At 39.0% G+C, this 20329-nt stretch overlaps 1 protein-coding gene across 2 annotated transcripts in view; it reads left to right on the forward strand.

The window, feature by feature from the left end:
• usp11 (ubiquitin specific peptidase 11) overlaps positions 1-20329 on the forward strand; it is a 26860-nt gene continuing 6531 nt past the window's right edge. Inside the window, exons 1-14 of one of the 2 annotated variants that reach the window (XM_088331141.1) lie at positions 1-478; positions 7470-7576; positions 7847-7977; positions 8124-8241; positions 10152-10297; positions 13450-13511; positions 13713-13812; positions 13902-14075; positions 14159-14317; positions 15497-15721; positions 18268-18351; positions 19207-19301; positions 19379-19558; positions 19622-19714. In XM_088331141.1, coding sequence (XP_088187267.1) covers positions 366-478; positions 7470-7576; positions 7847-7977; positions 8124-8241; positions 10152-10297; positions 13450-13511; positions 13713-13812; positions 13902-14075; positions 14159-14317; positions 15497-15721; positions 18268-18351; positions 19207-19301; positions 19379-19558; positions 19622-19714 — 1787 coding nt within the window. In that variant the 5' untranslated portion in view covers positions 1-365. Of the gene's footprint in view, positions 479-7469; positions 7577-7846; positions 7978-8123; positions 8242-10151; positions 10298-13449; positions 13512-13712; positions 13813-13901; positions 14076-14158; positions 14318-15496; positions 15722-18267; positions 18352-19206; positions 19302-19378; positions 19559-19621; positions 19717-20329 lie in introns of both variants that reach the window. The other variant, XM_088331142.1, reaches the window with a different exon arrangement.

Here is a 20329-nt window from a genome sequence, read left to right on the forward strand (position 1 = left end):
TACATGTCGCTTAGTTTACGTGACCGTGTCAAACGTGGCCCAACCACGAAAGATAACTCCAAATGAGAAGAATGATCATCAAGGTTCACACATCACACAACTCACGCGCTAAACATTGGCGTTTGTGTCTCGCGGAAGTGCGTCTCGCACATTTGCTTTTTACAGAAAAGGAAATCGAGTGATTTCGTTTCGGGAAAGCTTGCGGTGGAGAACCAGGAAGTCGTCATCCTCCCCTCTGGCAGACACTTCCTACTTCCGCAAACAAGTCCGCGCAGCCCCCCGGTCGATGGCTTGAGCAAGGCGGCGTTCCCAAGTGTCCACTTTTGCCTTCATTTCTCGTCATTAATGACTTACTGACCTTTATCATGGCGGCCAACAGCCGCTGCTCCGCGGCCGAGTCCCCTCCGGGCCTGGAAATGCAGCGGCAGGAGGTCGAGCGCCTCATTCGGGAATGTGAGCTCCGCGCCGGTGACAGTTGGTGAGAATCGTTCTCGTTTAGGCTAATCGGCTGTCTCTGTGGATGTCTTGCAACAGCTGTCTTTTATCTCTGCCTTCAAAGAGGATTGGGATAATATATATTCTTTTTCTTTGTCAAAGCTTTGCCATGAAGCTGCAGCTCTTTTGACCAACCCCTTAGCGCAGGTCGCTAATGCTAGCATTTATTGAGTTAGTCAGCTTCACTTTTAAGAGGAATACCAAAAATAAGAGCTTTTTTATATCTATATAATTGAAACATATTCAACCTTTTGGTTGTTTGGACAGCTTAACCACTTGGGGTGTTGGGGCACCATTTCTTGTGGTGAGTCTTGGGCAAGTACAGCCTAGTGGCGCCCATCCCTCTCCAGGCTTACACATTGCATAATAAAATATTCACCTCTGAAATGAACAATTGCCATTGTTTGGTGAAAAACAGGTATGAAAATCTTTCACCTTTAGGAGATATTAAAGTCAACTCATGTTTATTTGCAAAGCCTTTATCACAATTGGGTAGTCTCAAAGGACTGCACAGACCACAGATTATTGCAAACTGCAGACTATTAACACGCCTCTCCATGATCTAAAACCCACATGAGGGCAAGTAAAAACTCCAAAACCTCAGCATGAGGAAAATGAAGAAAAACCTTGGAAAGGGGCCGCACATGAGGTAAATCCCCCTTTCAGAATGGCCGGCCTGCAATGGATGTTGCATTAACAAACAATACAATTTAAAATAAAATATAAAACATGCATGTTAGCTTAATTGGTCGGTCCAAATTGTCCCTACGTGTGAATGAGCGAGTGAATTGTCTGTTTCTGTGTGCCCTGCAACTGGCTGGCAACCAGGGTTGGGTAGGGTTACTTTAACTGGATTACTTTCAAGTACTTTTGGATTACTCCAATACCAAATATGCTAATAAAAGACAATAAACTAGATATGAATAAAATTATGACTCACAACACGTGGTAAGCTTTCTCTCCTGCTTTGATCTCTTTGATCTCCGGCAAAACTAACATAAAATGCGACAGAAACAAAATGAAAGTAAATCCAGACAGCTTGCCAACATCATTTTTGCCGTTCCATGTATTCCATTCCCCCCCAAGCCTGCACAAAATTTAGTAATTTTATTCATATTTAGTTTCTTTTGTCTTTTATTAGCATATTTGGTATTGGAGTAATCCAAAAGTAATTGAAAGTAATTCAGTTAAAGTAACCCTACCCAACCCTGCACCTGCCCACTGCCTGAAGATAGCTGGGATGGGCTCCAGCACCCCTGCGACCCCACTGAGGATAAGCGGTGCATATAATGGATGGATGGATGGATAGATATAAAACAAATAAAGTATAATATAAAAAAAGGAAATATAAAAAGAGTGACCAGGTAATGAATGTAGCATTAACATGAAATTTAGGCTATTCACAAGCCACAGAATATAAGTGTCTTAAGCCTGGATTCAAACACTCCCACCATGTTGAAGTAAAAAAGAGTAACCTATGTGAATTGTATGATCAGAGGAGAAAAGGTTTTGAGGTGGGATATTGTGTGAGTTCCCAGAGTGAATCAGGCATTTCAGGTGGTGTGTTTAATTTGAAATAAATATAGTTCGCACAGGCTGGACTGCTGTATTTATGTGTAATGTGCATTTTATTTTATCCCAATTCACAGTACCAGAGACAAATGTTAGTGAATAGAGGAAACGGAATTTAATCCTGAAAAATATAAACGCAAAAGAACAAAAGGTAAGATTTAGACCGGTGGAATATATGCGCCGAGGAAGACTGCAACTTCTTAGCTTGTGCACAAATTAAATTAGCGTAGACATATCCTCATCATGCAAATTGCAAAAAGAAAGGCACATGACGCAGCTTTCAAGCTAAAAGCAATCGAGCAGTCCGATAAAGAAGGAAACTACTACTGCACGTAAACTTTACTTTGCGAGCGTGTTGCTAGTGTGTTTTTGAAGAAGGAAGCGTGGGACGACGATATATGACAGTCTCTTTCCCATACTGGGGAAGACGGCTTTGATGACGTCAATTATAAGGAGGAATATGAGGATGGTTTACCGCGACAAGTACGGTATGTTTTTTCAAACAGACCCGTTTACTGAGTTGCGAGCGTGTTGCTAGTAGCGCTTTGCTACCCTTCACAGGCACGGTTTGGCATGAAAGTTATAATTTTATTATTAAAGCTTTGAAAACTCTTTCGGTGTACCGTCTTTCTTTTTAGATATGTGTAACCATGTATATAATGTATTTGCAACTGTATATTTTTGTAATGTATTTATTTTAGAGACTTATTCTGATATGTTTTCCACGGGCGAATCAAAAAGAAGGGGCAGAGCAAACGCGGGCTGACGGGAAGTGGAGTAAATGTGAGATGTGTTTGTGGACGCAGCGGACAATATTGGATATATATTTTTCCCACCCTTACCTTTGGAAATATACATTTTTTTTCCTTGGATTACTTTCAACGGGACCTGGACTCTGCAGGTCTGCATCAAACCTTAAGTATCGGTATCATTTTCCCGTTAATTTTGCCGGCTTTAATTTTTGGACTGTGTACTTTCATGAAGGACATTCAGTTTCAATCGCGGGACTTAAAGTCGGGTTTGTATATACTGTATGTATATTTGACAAAGATTTACAAACCCCTGTAGTTTTTTAAACTGTACATATCTTTATTTCTTCAAACGTTTTGTTTTTGTATCATAATTAGCTGTGACCATTTACTAAGTAGAGAAGAAAGATGATGTAGGTTTCAGGGAATTCCACGTATATGATCAGCTACACCCTCAGAAATGTCACTCGTGCTATGATTAAACATGTTTCAAAGATGTAAATGAGTCAAAATCACAAAATAAATCAGGAGCCTGCGTAACACGTCACTGTATAGCAATTTTAAATACTGTGAGCTGATCGCTTCATGAAACGATGTGGCAGGTAGGACAGTCCTCGGTTCGGAGAGTTTGATAGAAGTCACGGGTCACGGCACCAATGTAACCGCGGTGTACGTGTCCCACCAAAGATCCACATTCACGCTGGACTGGATGATGAGGTTTTTATTATTACAGTTTCTGCAAATGGATGAGTCACAACATTAGCTTTTTCTGCTGGGTCTGATCTCTTTGATCTCTTTGTAGTTCTCTCTGGTAAGACTAACAACAAAGCATATCAAAGAGCTTTCTTTTCACTTTACATAAAACACATTTTAGACTAATTGTGATTAAGGGCTATACAAATAAAAATGACTTGACTTGACTGGACAAGAAAAATATAAAAAGCAGACAGTCAAATGCAATAGGACTGCCTTACACATCCTGCATGCCTTAACAGGCCCACCTAGACCGTCTGACAGTAGGTGGTGTGGGTGTGTCAGTGATTTCCATTGGCTAATATAAATCAACTAGTGATATTTTTCAACCCGTACAATCAATCGGCTGCTATAATAAAAGTTCATCACGCGTGTTTTATGTCAACTAAGTCAGTGTTTTTCAACCTTTTTTGAGCCAGGGCATGTTTTTTACATTGGAAAAATTTTGCGGCGCACCACTAACCAAAAATCTTAATAAAATGACACTGAACAGTATATTTAATTAAAATATAATTTGTAATACCCCCAGTTTTTACAGCACAAACACTTGACAATGACATAATATTTGCAGAAAAGGATTCGTAAATATTTTATAAAATTTTAAATTTCAAAAAGTGACGTTGGATCATTTTCCACGTAACACTAGGGTGTCGCGGCACAGTGGTTGAAAATCACTGAACTAAGTATCGTATTTTCCGCACTATAAGGCGCACCGGGTTATAGGGCGCACCCCCCAAAAATAGTTTTTTGTCCTATATTTTCCATACATAACGCGCACCGGATTATAAGGGGCTACAATGGGAACGTCGACAAAACAGTCAGTTCAAACTTATTACCCCCTTAACATTCCGAAAGCTTGCAAAGAAGCAAATACGTGTCTCACACATGTACGGACACAGTGCCTGTACTATGTCCCCGGTCACTCCAATGCATCGTTTCCACACATCATTCGGAAGGTTAAAGTCTTGGGATTCAACATTTTGCTGGTAACTGTGTGGACAGCAAAGTAAGATATTTATTGTGCAGGGGAACGGGGTTCTTTACTGTGCATATGACAATAAACACTTTGAATTAAATTTAGTTTAAAAATAGACTCATCACAGAAACATCAAGATCGTTCTAAAACAAGATACTGGGAAAATATAAAGCCGCATAGCTCACTTAAGTTCTCACGTTCAATAATAATATGCAACCATGGTCTTCTTACAACCGTGAGTGTAGTAAATCCAGGAGAGTAAAATATTTACAAATACAGAATAGTAAAAAATGTTTTCTCTATGCCGTAGTGCAACCCAACGTGTGATTCACATTCATCTTTTCGGCCAATTGCAGGCTTTGTTTCGCCCCTTTAGTCTATGCGAGCCTGTAAATGATTAAAAAGGATCCGCCCCCTTTACCTTCAAATAACTTTTGCCAATAGTGACTGATTCAAATGATGATTGACACATTGATTAGGAAATCAAACGCCGGTATATAAATGCCAGCATACACCGCGGACTACTTCGCGTTCGGGGGAAAATCTAGTCGGCGGCTGCTTGCATTAGTTGCAAGACTTTGCGACTTAATATTGATCCATATATAAGGCGCATGGTCAGCTTTTGAAAAAAATAAAGGCTTTTAAGTGCACCTTATAGTGCGGAAAATACGGTAATTGTGGTGCAGAATTAAGAAAAATAAATGAAATATAAATGTCCCCTGATACATAGATTTTTTTTCATTTCAGTTCTACCCTTTTCAATTATAAATAAGTAAAGTTTTGAGGTTATTTGGCTTCGTCAGATTGTACTTATCTCAAAAGTCTGCCCTTTGAACAACGGTGTGTTCACTTTTTGTATGTCCTGGATTCAGCATGTAAGAATGTTTGCAAAGGCTATTTTTTTTTAACAATCATAAATTTGTTATTTTTGTATGAAAAGTGTGTTGCGACAATTCTACACTAGTAAAGTGCAGGTCCCCAAGTTAACTATGTTTAAGATTGTAAAATTATTTCATGACCCCAGCCTTTTAAATAAGTGCTTCAAAACCTAACCCTAATTTCCAGTAGATTATGCATTCCCTCTTAAATGTAATTAAAAACTTTTTAACCCTGAAAATCAAACTTAATACATTTTTGTCAGACACAGATAGATAGATAGATAGATAGATAGATAGATACTTTATTCATCCCCTAAGGGAAATTCACATTTCCAGCAGCATCCCTGAGCTGAGAACAATACAATAATAAAGCCAAAAGAATACAATATACAAATACCCAGTGTGACGTGCAAATGCCCACTTTAGCATGTTATATAGAGTAACTAAATAGTGCTACACAGAATACATAATGCAGTAAGATTCGGTAATATCCAATGTAGGTGGTGTGGTTTAATGTGGGCCTTTACTCTGCCGGGGGGCCCACATTAAACCACACCACCTACATTGGATATTATATTGGATGATTTACCTCAAATGCTACCAATTGGAAATGTTTACCTCCTTCATGGATGAGGATTTGATATATTTGTTTGAGAGTTAAAATAACTTTATGAGAATTATTACATAGTTAGATGGCAACATTAAAAAATTAAAGGCTTATGCACTTACTGGTATTAGAATTCATGTAGTTCTTGCCTACCAATAAACTTATTAAATTCCTTCATAATCTTATGTAGTAGCAGAGTGTGTTTCGTATTACTCCACACCTGTTTGGACTTCTAAGCAACAAATGATAAAAATAACAAAAAATTATTAATATTTTGCAAGATATCTGCAGATTTTCTCTTTTTGGGGTGGAGGAGAATTTTTTTTTCCTACCAGTACAGAAAACCAAAGACATTCTGCTTCTAGAGACGCATAACCCTAACATTCTTTTTCCACCTGCATCTTATATTTCCCAAAAAAAACTTCACTCACAAAATCCAATGTTTTTTGTCATAAATGTCTTTATCTTTGTTTAAAATGAAAATATTATACTGTACAGTTCCAGTAAGCATGTGTCTGAAAAGCAGTGTTGGAGAGAATAGACCTTGACTTTATCAATCAACCAATACTTAGTCATTTATTATGTACAAATATTATTTACAAATTTATGGCAATATTAACTTGCCAAATGGATAAAAAAACATTTAAAATGTGCACTTCCTATTTTGATACAGTTTCATCGAGAAGAGAGTCGTAGCACTTTGTGTCACAATTAAGAAAACTGCGGACTGTGCACAGAACTGTCAATCTTGATCAATGAGCACACTTGGAACTTTCAATCTTCATATAAAATGGTTTCCAATCATTAATTCACATTCAGGATTATATTAAAAACATTATAAAACCGAAACTCACAGGAGTTAAGTCTAGAAAACTATACAATCACAACGACGTGATACCTCTTAAAAAATGGCAGAGCTCTCCTATATTATGGAGAGTTGGAGAGGAGACACATCCAAGTTGTGCTACTCCATATTACTTTAGATAATTAAAATGTTATGATGACGAGCATAAGTACTTAGAATCTTCCATGTAGTGTCAGCTGGTTTATCCTAGAAGGGAGATTACCACTTGTGAGGACCCTTCTCAAGGTTTATTTTCCTCGTGCTGAGGTTTTGAGTTTTTACTAGCTCGCATGTTGGTTCAAGATCAGGGGATGGGTTCATTGTAATCCTGTGCAGTCATTTGAGACATCTTGTGATTAAGGGCTATACAAATAAATGTGACTTTACTTAATTGAAAATTATAGTGTGGCTCCAATTGAACAATAATTGGGTCTATTTTTTTTTCTATTGGGTTGATAACTGAAGTCATTGTTTGCTGTGTTTGGTCATCTAATTTTCCACTAATAAGCCTTCCCCTTTTATTTTTAAGTGTTAAAATGAGTCAATAAAATCAGGCATTGAATATGATGTCAAATTTGTTTCTTGTGCTTTTCAGGTTTATGGTGGCTCATCGCTGGTATGAACAGTGGAAAGAGTTTGTGAAAAATGGAGACCAGAACTCATCGTGTCCTGGTCCGATCGACAATACTGAACTGTTTGACGGTCAGTGAATTCATCTTGGCCACAGCTTGTTTAACGAAGGAACGAGTACAATCATTTCTGATAGCCAACAGACTTACTTATTGCTATTCTTCCCAATATAATTTTTTCTCCATATTTTGATCGGTATTGGAAATAGTTATTTCTCAAAATTTCAAGTTTTTTACTAAAAACCTTTGTCCCAATCATCTTCCTTCATTCTTGCACAATTACCGATACTAGCTGGACTAACTGAATTCACCAGAAATGTTTACTCCCCAATGTTGTTCACAGATGAGGACTCGTACCACCTCAAAGAGCGTCTGGTTGAGAACGAGGACTTTGTGTTTTTGCCGGCCGAGGCATGGCACAAGCTTCTTTCCTGGTACGGGATGGTTGACGAGCAGCCGCCATTGGAACGCAAGGTGACTCCTTTTCTACACGCCCATATATCTATTATTTATCATAATAATGTTATAGAATTAAAAGGTTTGTGTTATATATGTAAAAAAGGTATATTTGAGTTGTTTCAGTCTTGTCGTATGCCTACTGTTTCTCATTTGTACTTTAGGTGGTGGACTTACCCAGCACACTAAAAGTGGAAGTTTACCCGGTGGAGCTCTCTCTCTGTCTCCATGAAAACATGGATAACGTTGTCACGGGGCAGTTTAGTCGCATTGACACCATACGTGAGTCTCAGTGCGGCCATAATGAAATAACCCCTGTTGAATGCAAAGTCTGCTAAAGTTATGAAAGTAAAGACAATTGGACATATGGGGGGAGAATTTGAGTTTAACTGAAAAATGGAGTTGGCTCATTAGAAGTTGTGTAATGATTATATTAGAATAACTAGTACAAATGAATTACAATAATTATGATAATATTCAAATTATGCTAATCATAAGACTTAATTATTATATTATTAAGATAAAACTTATTATTATCAAGATAAAAATTGCTAGTTTGTGATTATCGTTAATGCAATTTAACAATTCTTTAAAAAAAATCTTTATCATAGTATAAATTCATTATTACATATTTTGTTAAAAAATTATGAATCCAAGTTAAATAAAAGTGGAAAACTATTTACTTTAATAAAAATTTGGCTTATGAGTCGTAATAACCAGGAGGAGCCTCCTGATCTGACTCAGATACAGCACCTATTGGTCACATTTGAGACATAGAGTATGTCACAAAAGTGAGTACACCCCTCACATTTCTGCAGAGATTTAATTAATGATAATGGAACAACACTGAAAAACATCACTTTGAAACAATGAAAAGAAGCCTGTGTAAAACTTACAGCTCTCACTGTTTGTCATACTGGTCATTGAAACTCCCAAAATGGTACATCATGGCAAGGAACTTTATTGGGACCTTAAAAGAAGAAATGTGACACTACACAAGGCTGACCAAGGCTACAAGAAGATTTCCAACACCTTGAAGTAGAACTGCGGTACAGTAGCAAAGATCCTTCTGTGTTTTTAAAAATCAGGATGTACTCACAACAGGGCTTGTGTTTGACGTCCAAAGAAGCTGATTGAACGTGCAGTGTCACATCCAAATGCTTTACAAAGAAGATGGGCGCTGAATTGCTGTCATCATTGCTGCAAAAATTGAAGAGGAACAAGCAAGAAGCCTCTACTAAAGGCTGGTTGCAAGAAAGCCCGCCAAAGCTTTGCTGAGGATATGTCAAAGGTTATGGCTTACCGGAAAACTAGCCTCTCATCTGATGAAACAATGACTAATTTACTTGGCTCAGAACTATGTGTGGCGACAAGTTGAGGATTACAAAGATGTTTTTGTCGTCCCAACAGTCAAGCATGGCATGAGTGCAACTGGAATCGGGGAATTGCATTTATTGAGGGAAACATAAACTCAAGCATGCACTGTGAAATACTGCAGCAGAGAATGATCCCCTCCCTCTGGTAACTGGGACGCATGGCAGTATTCCAGCGTGACAATGACTCCAACACCTCTACCGTGACCACGTTTTTTTTAAAGGGCTCAGGCTAAGCATGCCTTCAGATCTAAAGCCAATGGAGAACATCTTAGGGGGGCGTACTACAGGGAAAGGTGGATAAGCACAAGATCTAGAATATCCCCTAGACCCGTCATGGAGGAGTGGCGGATCATTCCAGTGGCAACCTGTAAGGCTCTGGTAAAATCCTTGCTCAGGAGAAAAATAAATTACACTGCTATGTAAGCTTTACACAGGCCACCTTTCATTTTGTCAAAACACTTTCTTTAGTATTGTTCAATTAAACATTATAATAAGATCTCTGCAGAAATGTGAAAGGTGTACATACTTTTGTTACATACTTACTCTTACAAAATATTACTTTTTTTTGTAATGTGTTAAATAATGCGTAGGTTCCCGTTAAAATGTATTTTTATGTCATGAGTATGTATGAATAATTGCAATTTCATCAATTTCTTATTTACTGTAATTAAACCTTAGCCCATCTCTCCCAGTAAAGAAAAAAATCAAAATAAATTGAGAACAAAACCTTTCCCATCTACACTTTAATTTATAGGTTTGAAGTGGCACACTTTAACTGTCACAGTAACTAAAAGTATTTTTCGTCCATAATTGCAGACACAATCCAATCAGCCATGTGTCAAATCTTTTCGTTATCGCCGACGTGCGAGTGTCGCTTGTGGATGAATGGTTCCGACAGCAACTGTGAACGTCTCCGGAACGTCAATATGAGCGTGCTGGACGCCTGCCTGAGCACTGGGATGGTGAGTAGTGCATACTCACCCTGGCAATTAACTTGTATGTTATTAATACTAGATTAATTTCCCCCCAAGATTTTTAGTTGGGATGCACCAAAATTAACTTCAGGGCCAAAACTGGAAACTGAAAATGCATAATTCTTGGCCATAAACCAAAAAATAAAACACCCTCAAATATGTATATATTTTTCAATTTTTCCCTACTAATTAAAAATGCCATCTAACCATCAATCAATCCATCCATCCATTCATCCATTTTCTTCCGCTTATCTTGGGTCGGGTCGTTGGGGAAGCAGCCTCAGCAGGGAACCCTAGACTTTCCTATCCCTAACCACATCATTCAGGTCATCCGATGGGATACCAATGCATTCCCAGGCCAGCTTAAAGATGTAGTCTGTGTTGTGCCCGGGGTCTCCTCCCGGTGGGACATGTCTATAAACTACAACTGGCTCCTCTCAAAATGGCTAAAAATTGTACGATATAAAATGGTAAATAACTGTGGGGCAAATCACTCGATGTAATTTTAGGTGTTCCGTTTGTTAAATTTTTAATTTGACAATTGAGTTCTTAAAAAATGGTGTACTGAAAATGAAAAACTGTTGAAAAATTGAAAATGCATATAATATTACAAAGTTTCGTTGCACATCGATTGAAGTGCCTGCTTACAATGAAAGACCAATGTCTTCTAGCTCAGTTGTGTCAAAGTCAAACGGACAGGGAGCCAAATAAATAAATAGCTACAAGCCAAGGGATGATCAAAACCAGCCAATCGACTTCCAGGGTGAACAGACTGAATGTACCACAAAAATGCAGTGGGGCAAATAGATATTTAGTCAACCACCAATTGTGCAGGTCCTCCTTTTTGCAAAGGTTAGAAAGGCCTACAATTGTCAACATGGGTAAGCTTCACCCACGAGAGACAGAATATAGATAAATAAAAAAACTAAGTATTTGGCAACCTAAAAACAAGCACGATTCCTGGCTGTCAAAGACATCTATCTTTTTCTAACGAGGTCTAATAAGGCTCTACTTGTTACCTGTATTAATGGTTTCTGTTTTAACTCATAATTGACTTATAACACCCTTATTCAGTCACACTCTGAACTACACCATGGCCAAGACCAAACAAAAAATACAAAATAATAGACCTGCACCAGACTGGAAAGACTGAATCTGCTCTCGGGCAAACACTTGGTAAAAAGAAATCAACTGTGGGAGCAATTATTAGAAAATGGAAGACATACAAATCCACTGATAATCTCACTTGGTATGGGGCTTAATGATCTCACCCTGTGGTGTCAAAATGATCAAAAGAACGGTGAGCTATAAGCCCAAAACCACACGGGGCAACCTAGTGAATGACCTATAGAGGGCCAGGACCACAGTAACCAAGGCTATTATCAGTAACTAAATATGGTGCCTGGGACTCAAAACCTGCACTTTTAGACCTATCATCCTCCTGAAGCCAATTCAGGCCCAGGCCTATCTGCTGTTGGCTGGAGAGCATTTGCATGATCCAGAAGAGGCCTGAGAGAATGTGTTATGGTCAGATGAAACAAAAATACTTTTTGGTAGAAACACAGATTCTCATGTTTGTAGGAGAAAGAACACTTAATTGCATCCAAAGAACACCATACCCACAAGCATACGGTGGAAACGTCATGTTTTGGGGATGTTTGTCTGCAAATGGACCTGGACGATTGGATGAGGCGATGTATAGAGTGTTTTTGTGCTAAAATCTCTTTCCATCAGCAAGGGCATTGAAGATGATACGTGGCTGGGTATGACAATGATCCCAAACACACAGCCAGGGTAACAAAGGAGTCGCTTCTTAATGAGCATTGCAAGGTCCTGGAGTGTCCTAACCAGTCTCCAGATCTCAAGCGCATTGAAAATCTGTGGAGGAATTTGATGGCCTGTATTGCCGAACGACAGCCCCAAAACATTACTGCTCTCGAGGAGATCTGCATGGGAGAATGGGCCAAAATACCAGCAACAGTTTGTGAAAAGCTGGTTAAGAGTTACAGAAAACGTTTGCCCTGCGTTATTGCCAACGATGGGAACAGGACAAAGAATTGAAAGGAATTTTTTTATCAAAGAAATACTTATTTTCCATCATGATTTGCAAATAAATTCTATTAAAGTCAAACAAATTGATTTTCATTTTTTTTTCTAGCATATAAACTCTAGCCAAAGTCTGGGTAGCAGCCAACAAAATTGTGAAAACAGAAGGACACGCCAACTTTTGAGAAATTAACATTTCATTAAGCTCGGCAGCGCTCACGTTTTTGCTAGCTCCGACCTTGCTGTGTGCGAATAAAAAAGAGCCGCATTGTGGACCAACACTGTCCAGAGTGAAACCATTTCACAAGGATCACCTCACGTTTCACGTGATGTCATTACAAGATTGTTCTTATAAAAGCCTTTTTTTTTTTTTTTTTTTTTGTCATTTTCTGTTCTGAAAACTTGGTGCATCCCTTATATTTCTGGTTTTACTTCGACTTTAGTAACTGTGATAATTCCAATAAGAGTAGAAAGTGGTCTTCCAAATATAAGAAAAACCATAAGTAGCTCTTTTCTTCTTACATTCTTTTACCATGACTATTTCGTATATGTTTTATTCCCATTAGGATTTCTCTGTTTTTATGTAATTGAGTTTTTTTTTGCATTATGCTTTGTACGCATGAAACAATTAACTTATTGACATTAACAATCGTATTTTGTCTTTATTTTCCCATCGTTCATTGGAGTTCATTTCAAAGAAATGATACAAATTCACAGAGTGACATTTTCCTGTAATATTTCAGGCTAATTGTTGTGGCAGTAAAAATTTAGTATAAAAATATTTTTATTTTCAAATATTTTAATCGAGTTATATATTTGTTTTAGAGCTAGATTGATCGAATGTTTGTCCAGTCTTTCCTGAATTCATACTAATTCATACCAAAAGTTTTGTTCGCATTTAGTGATTTCTGTCAATGTACCTCGACCCAATTGCAATCCGTAATGCACTTTAAGACGACAATTGTTGCATACTAAGTGCTAAATGAAAGTTAATAAGCAGCGGTAACATTGTACAGGGTTTATTTCTTGTTTGGTGTGATGTTTTTTCATGTAAAGGTTGTGTCCACATTTGTGCATGTGTATTTGTGTTTCAGACGGTGATCATGGAAACGAGGAATGCCGACGGCACTTGGCCGAGCACTAGACCTTTAATTCTGTAAGCAACTTTTATTTTATTTTCTTTTGTCTTTATCATTTTTTCCAAAAGGTTGTGCGTGGAATGCATAATTATATATCCTTTCAATACCTTGAGTAATTTCTGTCATGTGCACTAGCTACTTTATATCATACCAAGTGAGATTATCAGTGCACAGGCCCCCGAATTAAGAGGCAGTCACTCGCTTGCTTTTTTTTCCAGGAGGAACTCTGTGGATGAGCAAGAATCGTATCGAGGTCAGCCTGGTGTCTGCGGCCTTGCAAACCTCGGCAACACTTGCTTCATGAATTCCGCTCTGCAGGTCTTGCATGCAACGCTGAATGCATATATTTATACACACACACACAAGCGCTTGTCACTGTTTCTGACGTGCTTTTGCTCATCCCACAGTGCCTGAGCAACACTCCCCCGCTGACAGAGTACTTCCTGCAGAGCACCTACCTGGAGGAGCTCAACTTTTCCAACCCGCTCGGCATGAAGGGCGAGATCGCTGAAGCGTACGCCGACGTCATCAAGCAGATGTGGTCAGGCCATCAATACTCAGTGGTCCCACGTGTTTTCAAGGTGCTTCCCGCACCCCACTGTGATGACCGCCAGCCCGGCCCAGCGTATCCCCTCACAACTGTCGTGTTTGTGCGTTTTCTCAGATGAAGGTGGGCCACTTTGCGTCTCAGTTCTTGGGCTACCAGCAACACGACAGTCAGGAACTGCTCTCCTTCTTGCTGGACGGGTTGCACGAGGACCTGAACCGAGTCAAGAATAAACAATATATCGAGCTGCGGGATGCTGAAGGGCGCCCAGACCAGGTCATTCTCATTCAGTATAATCTAAAAAAAAATTCATTAAAAAAAAAAAAAAAATTCATGTTGAAATATCTTTTTGAGAAAAACAATCAGAAAGTTACAATTATCCCTTCATATATTTAGATTCGTTTTTTTGGGGGGCATGAATTATGTTGTAGTGTTTTTTATTACTACAAAATAGTGTAATTGTCAACATGATTTATATTTTATTTAAATATATTAGATTTTTTTTATGCAACACATTCCAAATAAACTTGTTTATTTATTTAACTACACCAAACCAGGTCGTGCCGATTTTGTCTAAGGTACTATATTTTCCTATGTTCCCTCTAAAAAGGATGGAGAGTCAAAACATGTTCCCACAGCTAAATTATTCATGTTGTTTTAACTCTTTTTCTTTATTTGAAAAAAAAAATATTTATTTCAATGCTAAAAAGCATAAATAAATATACATTCATATATTTGAATGAGCTTGACAATATGTTCAAAGACACTGGATAAAACTACTAACATCCAATCCGACGTAAACCGAAATCCACTAAAATTGTTCCATCTGCTGCCAAGGTGGTATCCAGTTTCTGAGTATATTTGGTAGATTGCTGTGTGAGAGATAGTAGGATGCTGCCTGGTTGGCAAAATGTACATCCATGTTGCCAGGCTGCTCCATGCTATGGTGCCAGATTAGATAGAAAAAAGAGCATCTGACGGAAAAAATATTCCAATTTTATCAGATTGTAACCCGTATGTTTAAATGATTTCAGCACAAAAGTGTCACTGTAAATACAGTGATACCCGTTATAGCAGTTTACATTACCCTGCAGTTTCTTCTGTGTCATAGCCGCATTTAACAATTTTAAAAAAAGGAACATTCTAGAATGTTGCTTGCAAGTTTTGGACGCATCACTTGACCCCACATTAACAAGCACACAAAGGGTAATTTAAAACCCTCATGTAATGTAACGCATGTGTTTTGGAGTGTGAATAGAAAAACGTGGAAACAAGGTCAGATGTGAATTTAAAATGTGTCCTGTTGAAGTTAAATTGGGAAGTCATGTTGTCCCAAAGTATTGTTGTTAGGTAATACAATACTTCACTGCTGCGACATTAAAAAGCTAGACATTGATTCAGGTTGCATTTCCCGTTCATCGATGTGTGCTTTGTGTCTCTTGTTGGGCCAAGCAGGAAGTAGCCGAAGAAGCATGGCGGAACCACAGACGGCGAAACGACTCTGTGATAGTGGACACTTTCCACGGCCTCTTCAAGTCCACGCTCATCTGTCCTCAGTGCCACAAGGTGTCCGTCACCTTCGACCCCTTTTGCTACCTGAGCATTCCACTTCCCGTCAGCAACGAGCGCGTCATGGAGGTGTTTTTCATCTCGCTCGAGCCTTACGCCAAACCCATGCAGGTCAGCGATTGTTATTTTACTCTGGCTAAATAGAAAAAAATGAGGCTTTACTTTATTTTCACTTAACTTTTTGACACTTTGGAACCCAAGTTGGTTGTGTTGAACTCATCCAATGCCAGATGTTTTTCTCAAATTGCAAATTGGGAGACCCAGTGCCAGACAACTTTTGCTCTTTTGACTCATTTCAAAAGCCTATGGAAAAATTAGTTCTGTAGCTATATATATATATATATATATATATATCATCTCATTCGCTGCACCGCTTATCCTCAGTAGGGTCGGGGGTGCTGGAGCCCACCCCAGCAATCATCGGGCAGTGGGCAGGGGACACCCTGGACTGGTTGCCAGCCAATCGCAGGGCACACAGGGACAGACAACTCGCTCGCTCATTCACACCTTGGGACAATTTAATTTAGACCGGCCAATCCACCTGAAATGCATGTCTTTGGGATGTGGGAGGAAACCGGAGTGCCCGGAGGAAACCCACGCAAGCACGGGGAGAACATACAAACTCCGCACAGTAAGTCCGGTAGCTGGATTTGAACCCACACAGGAGGTTCCCAAGACCTTAGAACCGTGCCTCACACGCGCTAACCACTGCGCCGCCGTGCTGCCCTATATATATATATATATATATATATATATATATGCATAGGATTTATCTTTCATTAAAAAAAGTACGTTTCTAGCTTTAACCGTTGTTCAGTATCAAACAGTTGAACATTGCATTTTTAAAAAAATACTGGTTTCCAAGGAAACTCAGGAGAATTTCAAGCTGAACTTTCACTTATGTGATTATTTGTTGCATTGATGATACCTCCAATACAATGCTTTCCATAAACAAAGCTTTGCTTGCCAAATAACAGTTTATTGCAATAACACTGAATTAATCAGGGATCAGAATTTTCCGCGGATCCGCGGATTTCCGCTGTTTTTGAACCCCAAAGGTCATTCCCGTAAATCGTCTAAATTCGATGAGAAAATATTTTGGGGGGGGGTGAGGTATGATACGTGACTGTTTCATCACCCCAAGTTAGCATTTAGACCATTGGTCGATAGGTTCGCTGATAACCAATCAGCGGAGCTTTTGCTCAGAGCATTGGCTTTCTCAAACATGGCGCTCCTTCCGGTCTTTTCAAACGGTGAAATGAGTGTTTGAAATAGTAAATATGAAAATACTAAGAAAAGAAGACGAGGCTTTTGTCTCCGAGATTGATAAAGGAATCAAGAATAAATTTAAGTGGTCATGGCTGGAGAAGACTGTCACAGTAAACGTTAAAATCGGCGCAAAGATCGAGGAAGTTACAGAAACTTTGAGCCAGTTCATCGCAAAGTGTGATGTTCCAGGGAAAGCAAAGTGTCTATACTGTGTCGATCTGATCAATTATGGTACGCGAGGTTGTGTGGCACTGATCGATCATGCTAAAATGAACAGGCACAAAGCAAAAATAGCTTGCCGGCGATCAAATTATGCACTCGGATCCGCATTTAAAATCGGCAGCCACCGGTTCAACATTATTGGCCGTTTCAAATCCTTCCACTTCAAATACTAGCAGCAGTTAACCACTGGTTCCCCTGTGTGACAGAAAATCCCAATCTGAGGTATTAATAAATCTATTTATTTATGAAATGATTTTATCTTTTGTGTTTATACAATATTAGAGAACAGGATAAACAAAATTTAAAATTTGTTATAAACATGATTAAAATAGATTATTTTGTATCATCATGATCATGTTCAATATTACGAATGCTTTTAATGTCAATATATTATTATTTTTTAAATTTATGTATATATATATATATGGTTTCTGTTTTGTTGGATTTAATTCATTCTAGTGCAATTTTCACATAGCAAATAAGATAACTGCTGTTGACTTCAGGGGGGCTTCGCCCCCCTGAGCCCCCCACCGGGCTCTGCCCTGGACCCTGGCTATTTCAGCTGAAAATGAAAATCTCCATTCTGATCCCTGATTAATACACGAACTATGCATGAACGATGATGTTTGCCAGAACCTTTCAACGCCCGATGTTTCTGTTGAAACGTGTTCCCTCTGGTGACCGCGCTCTTTCGGACGTGCATTCAATGTCATTCCTCTCTGAACATTTACGAGGGGATTTCGACATCTTTCTTTGAAAGAAAAAAGCTTTATTTGAATTAACTGCCGGGTTTTGTCCATGGACTCTATGTCTCGCAACATATGGGGCCCCCTACACACTGCCAGATATAGGAAGTGGGCTTCCTTGAGATATTTGATCCAAGCCAAACTTGTCATCTAATAGGGATCTATCATACTGAAACCATTCCCAAAGGCTTGATACATACTTATGGGCAGTGCCTAACCTTTTATAATATATATTTTTAATAAAACAATAAAAACATTTTTACATGTTGCCACTAAAGGTCAATGTTTTTGCACACATATTTATACTCTATGGCATTGCATGAGATAAATACTCCTATGACATTGACATTTATCATTTTTATCTTGTTTGCATCATACATCATTTAAATGTTGTGTTGATGTTTTTTTGCGTACGTGCAGCATCGAGTCGTGGTTCCTAAAGCTGGAAAAGTGGCGGACCTCTGTTCTGCTTTATCTGAGATGACCAACGTCCCTGAAACGCAGGTGAGTGTAAAAACATATATTGTAGCAAACAAAAAGTAACAAGCCACAGCCTATCTCTCCCGACTGCACGTCACTGATAGAATCATCCATCCGATCATTATCTTTACCGCTTATCCTCAGTTGGGTCGCGGGGATAATGGAGCCCATTCCAGCTATCTTCGGGCAGTGGGCAGGGGACACCCTGAACTGGTTGCAAGCCAGTCGCAGGACACACAGGGACAGACAATTCGCTTGCTCATTCACACCTAGGGACAATTTAGACCAGCCAATTAACCTGACATGCATGTTTTTGGAATGTGGGAGGAAACCGGAGTGGCCGGAGGAAACCCACCCAAGCACGGGGAGAACATGCAAACTCCACTCAGGATCTCATGACCTCAGAACTGTGCCGCACATGAATCGTTTAATTTTTAAAATAAGAATTTGTTGTAGCCCTGATTTCATTCCAAAGTTTTTATCAAAAGTCTGTATTGTTTTTAATCAAATAATAGATAACATGAATAAGTTCCAGGTCGAGCTCGACAGAATTTTTTAAATGGGTCGCACTGCACAGGATTTGGTTGCACGTTTTTATTATTTACAGCATCACCATATTTGCATTCTGTAATTTTAAATTATGTAAAGATAGACCGTATCTTAAGACGGACTGTTGATTTACACAAAAACACACAAGTTTGAGCATATATATAAGTAAATTGGTCGCAGAGTCCTGCAAGTAGAAAACGGGTTTTGTATTTAGAGCATGAAATATATTGTACCATCATTTTAATGTTTGTAAATATTGACTGTTATCTCAAAATGGGTGATTGATGAAGCCAACACGCACACATTTCCTTTTTCTGTGTGTGTTTTCAGATGGTAGTTGCCGACGTCTTTAAACACCGTTTTTATAAAATCTACACACCCGATGAATCTTTGAGCTGCATCCTGGACCGAGATGACATTTTTGTGTACGCATACATCTTCCTCCCCATCCCGCTAAAGTCTTTTCCTGTCATGTGAGCAAATTGCGTTTGTGTGCCTGTAGGTACGAATGCAGTCCCCAAAGCGACCATGTTTTACTGGCGCTTTACCTGCGGGAGCGTTCGCACTACAGGGACTACGGCTCCATCAACACCACGCTCTTCGGACACCCGCTGCTGCTCAGCGTGCCGCGCAGCAGCTGCAGTCAAGAAGAACTCTACCAGATTTTTCTCCAGAGATTGGCGTAAGTCGCAACCGACACATCACCGCCAGTTACACAGCTGTAATTGTCGCTCTTTGCACGTAGACGCTACGTCAGAGTACCCAACCCTTCGGAGGAGCTGGAGGAGGATGACGATGAAGATGAGCTGTATAAAAGTCAGACCAATGGCATCAGTGATGGTAACTATAGGACCTCAGAGCTAGGGCTGCAACTAACGACTATTTTAATATTCGAATGGTCACCAACTATTGATACGATTAGTCAAATAATTGTGACTTGTTTTTCTTCAATTTAGCATGAAGTTGATTTAATCATGTGGAAAATTAACAAACACAACATAGATGGGCACAATGAAATGTGCAGTGCTTGGTCAGTAGAAAAACACATCCACAAATAAATCTGTCCATTTCTTTAGGGCCAGGCGAATAAATAATGAATTCAAATCAAGTAAACATGTTTCATCCCTGTAAACCAAAAAACTGGTTCATTGGCAGTAGTTGAATAGTAAATACAACAAATATGATGTGCATTTTGTGAAGTACATTTTGTGGTCAACTGTAACAACTCTCCCTAGATTACAAAAGTGCTTAACAAATTTCAATATTTTGAAATGAAATGGTTTTAACAACTGTCGTTGTTTTTTTGTTTTGTTTTTTTACCGACTTTTCTTCTTTGGACTGTCCAATGTCTGCGCCTCGTATCCTTACTAGCGTCGCGGAGGCGCCGGAGCACATCCCAGCTAACTACAAGCAATGGGCAGGGGACACCCTGAACTGGTTGCCAGCTAGTTGC

The sequence above is a fragment of the Urocampus carinirostris genome, chromosome 3, assembly GCF_059441175.1.
Source record: "Urocampus carinirostris isolate Australia breed hairy pipefish chromosome 3, RoL_Ucar_1.0, whole genome shotgun sequence".
In the NCBI taxonomy this organism is placed as follows: Eukaryota; Metazoa; Chordata; class Actinopteri; order Syngnathiformes; family Syngnathidae; genus Urocampus; species Urocampus carinirostris.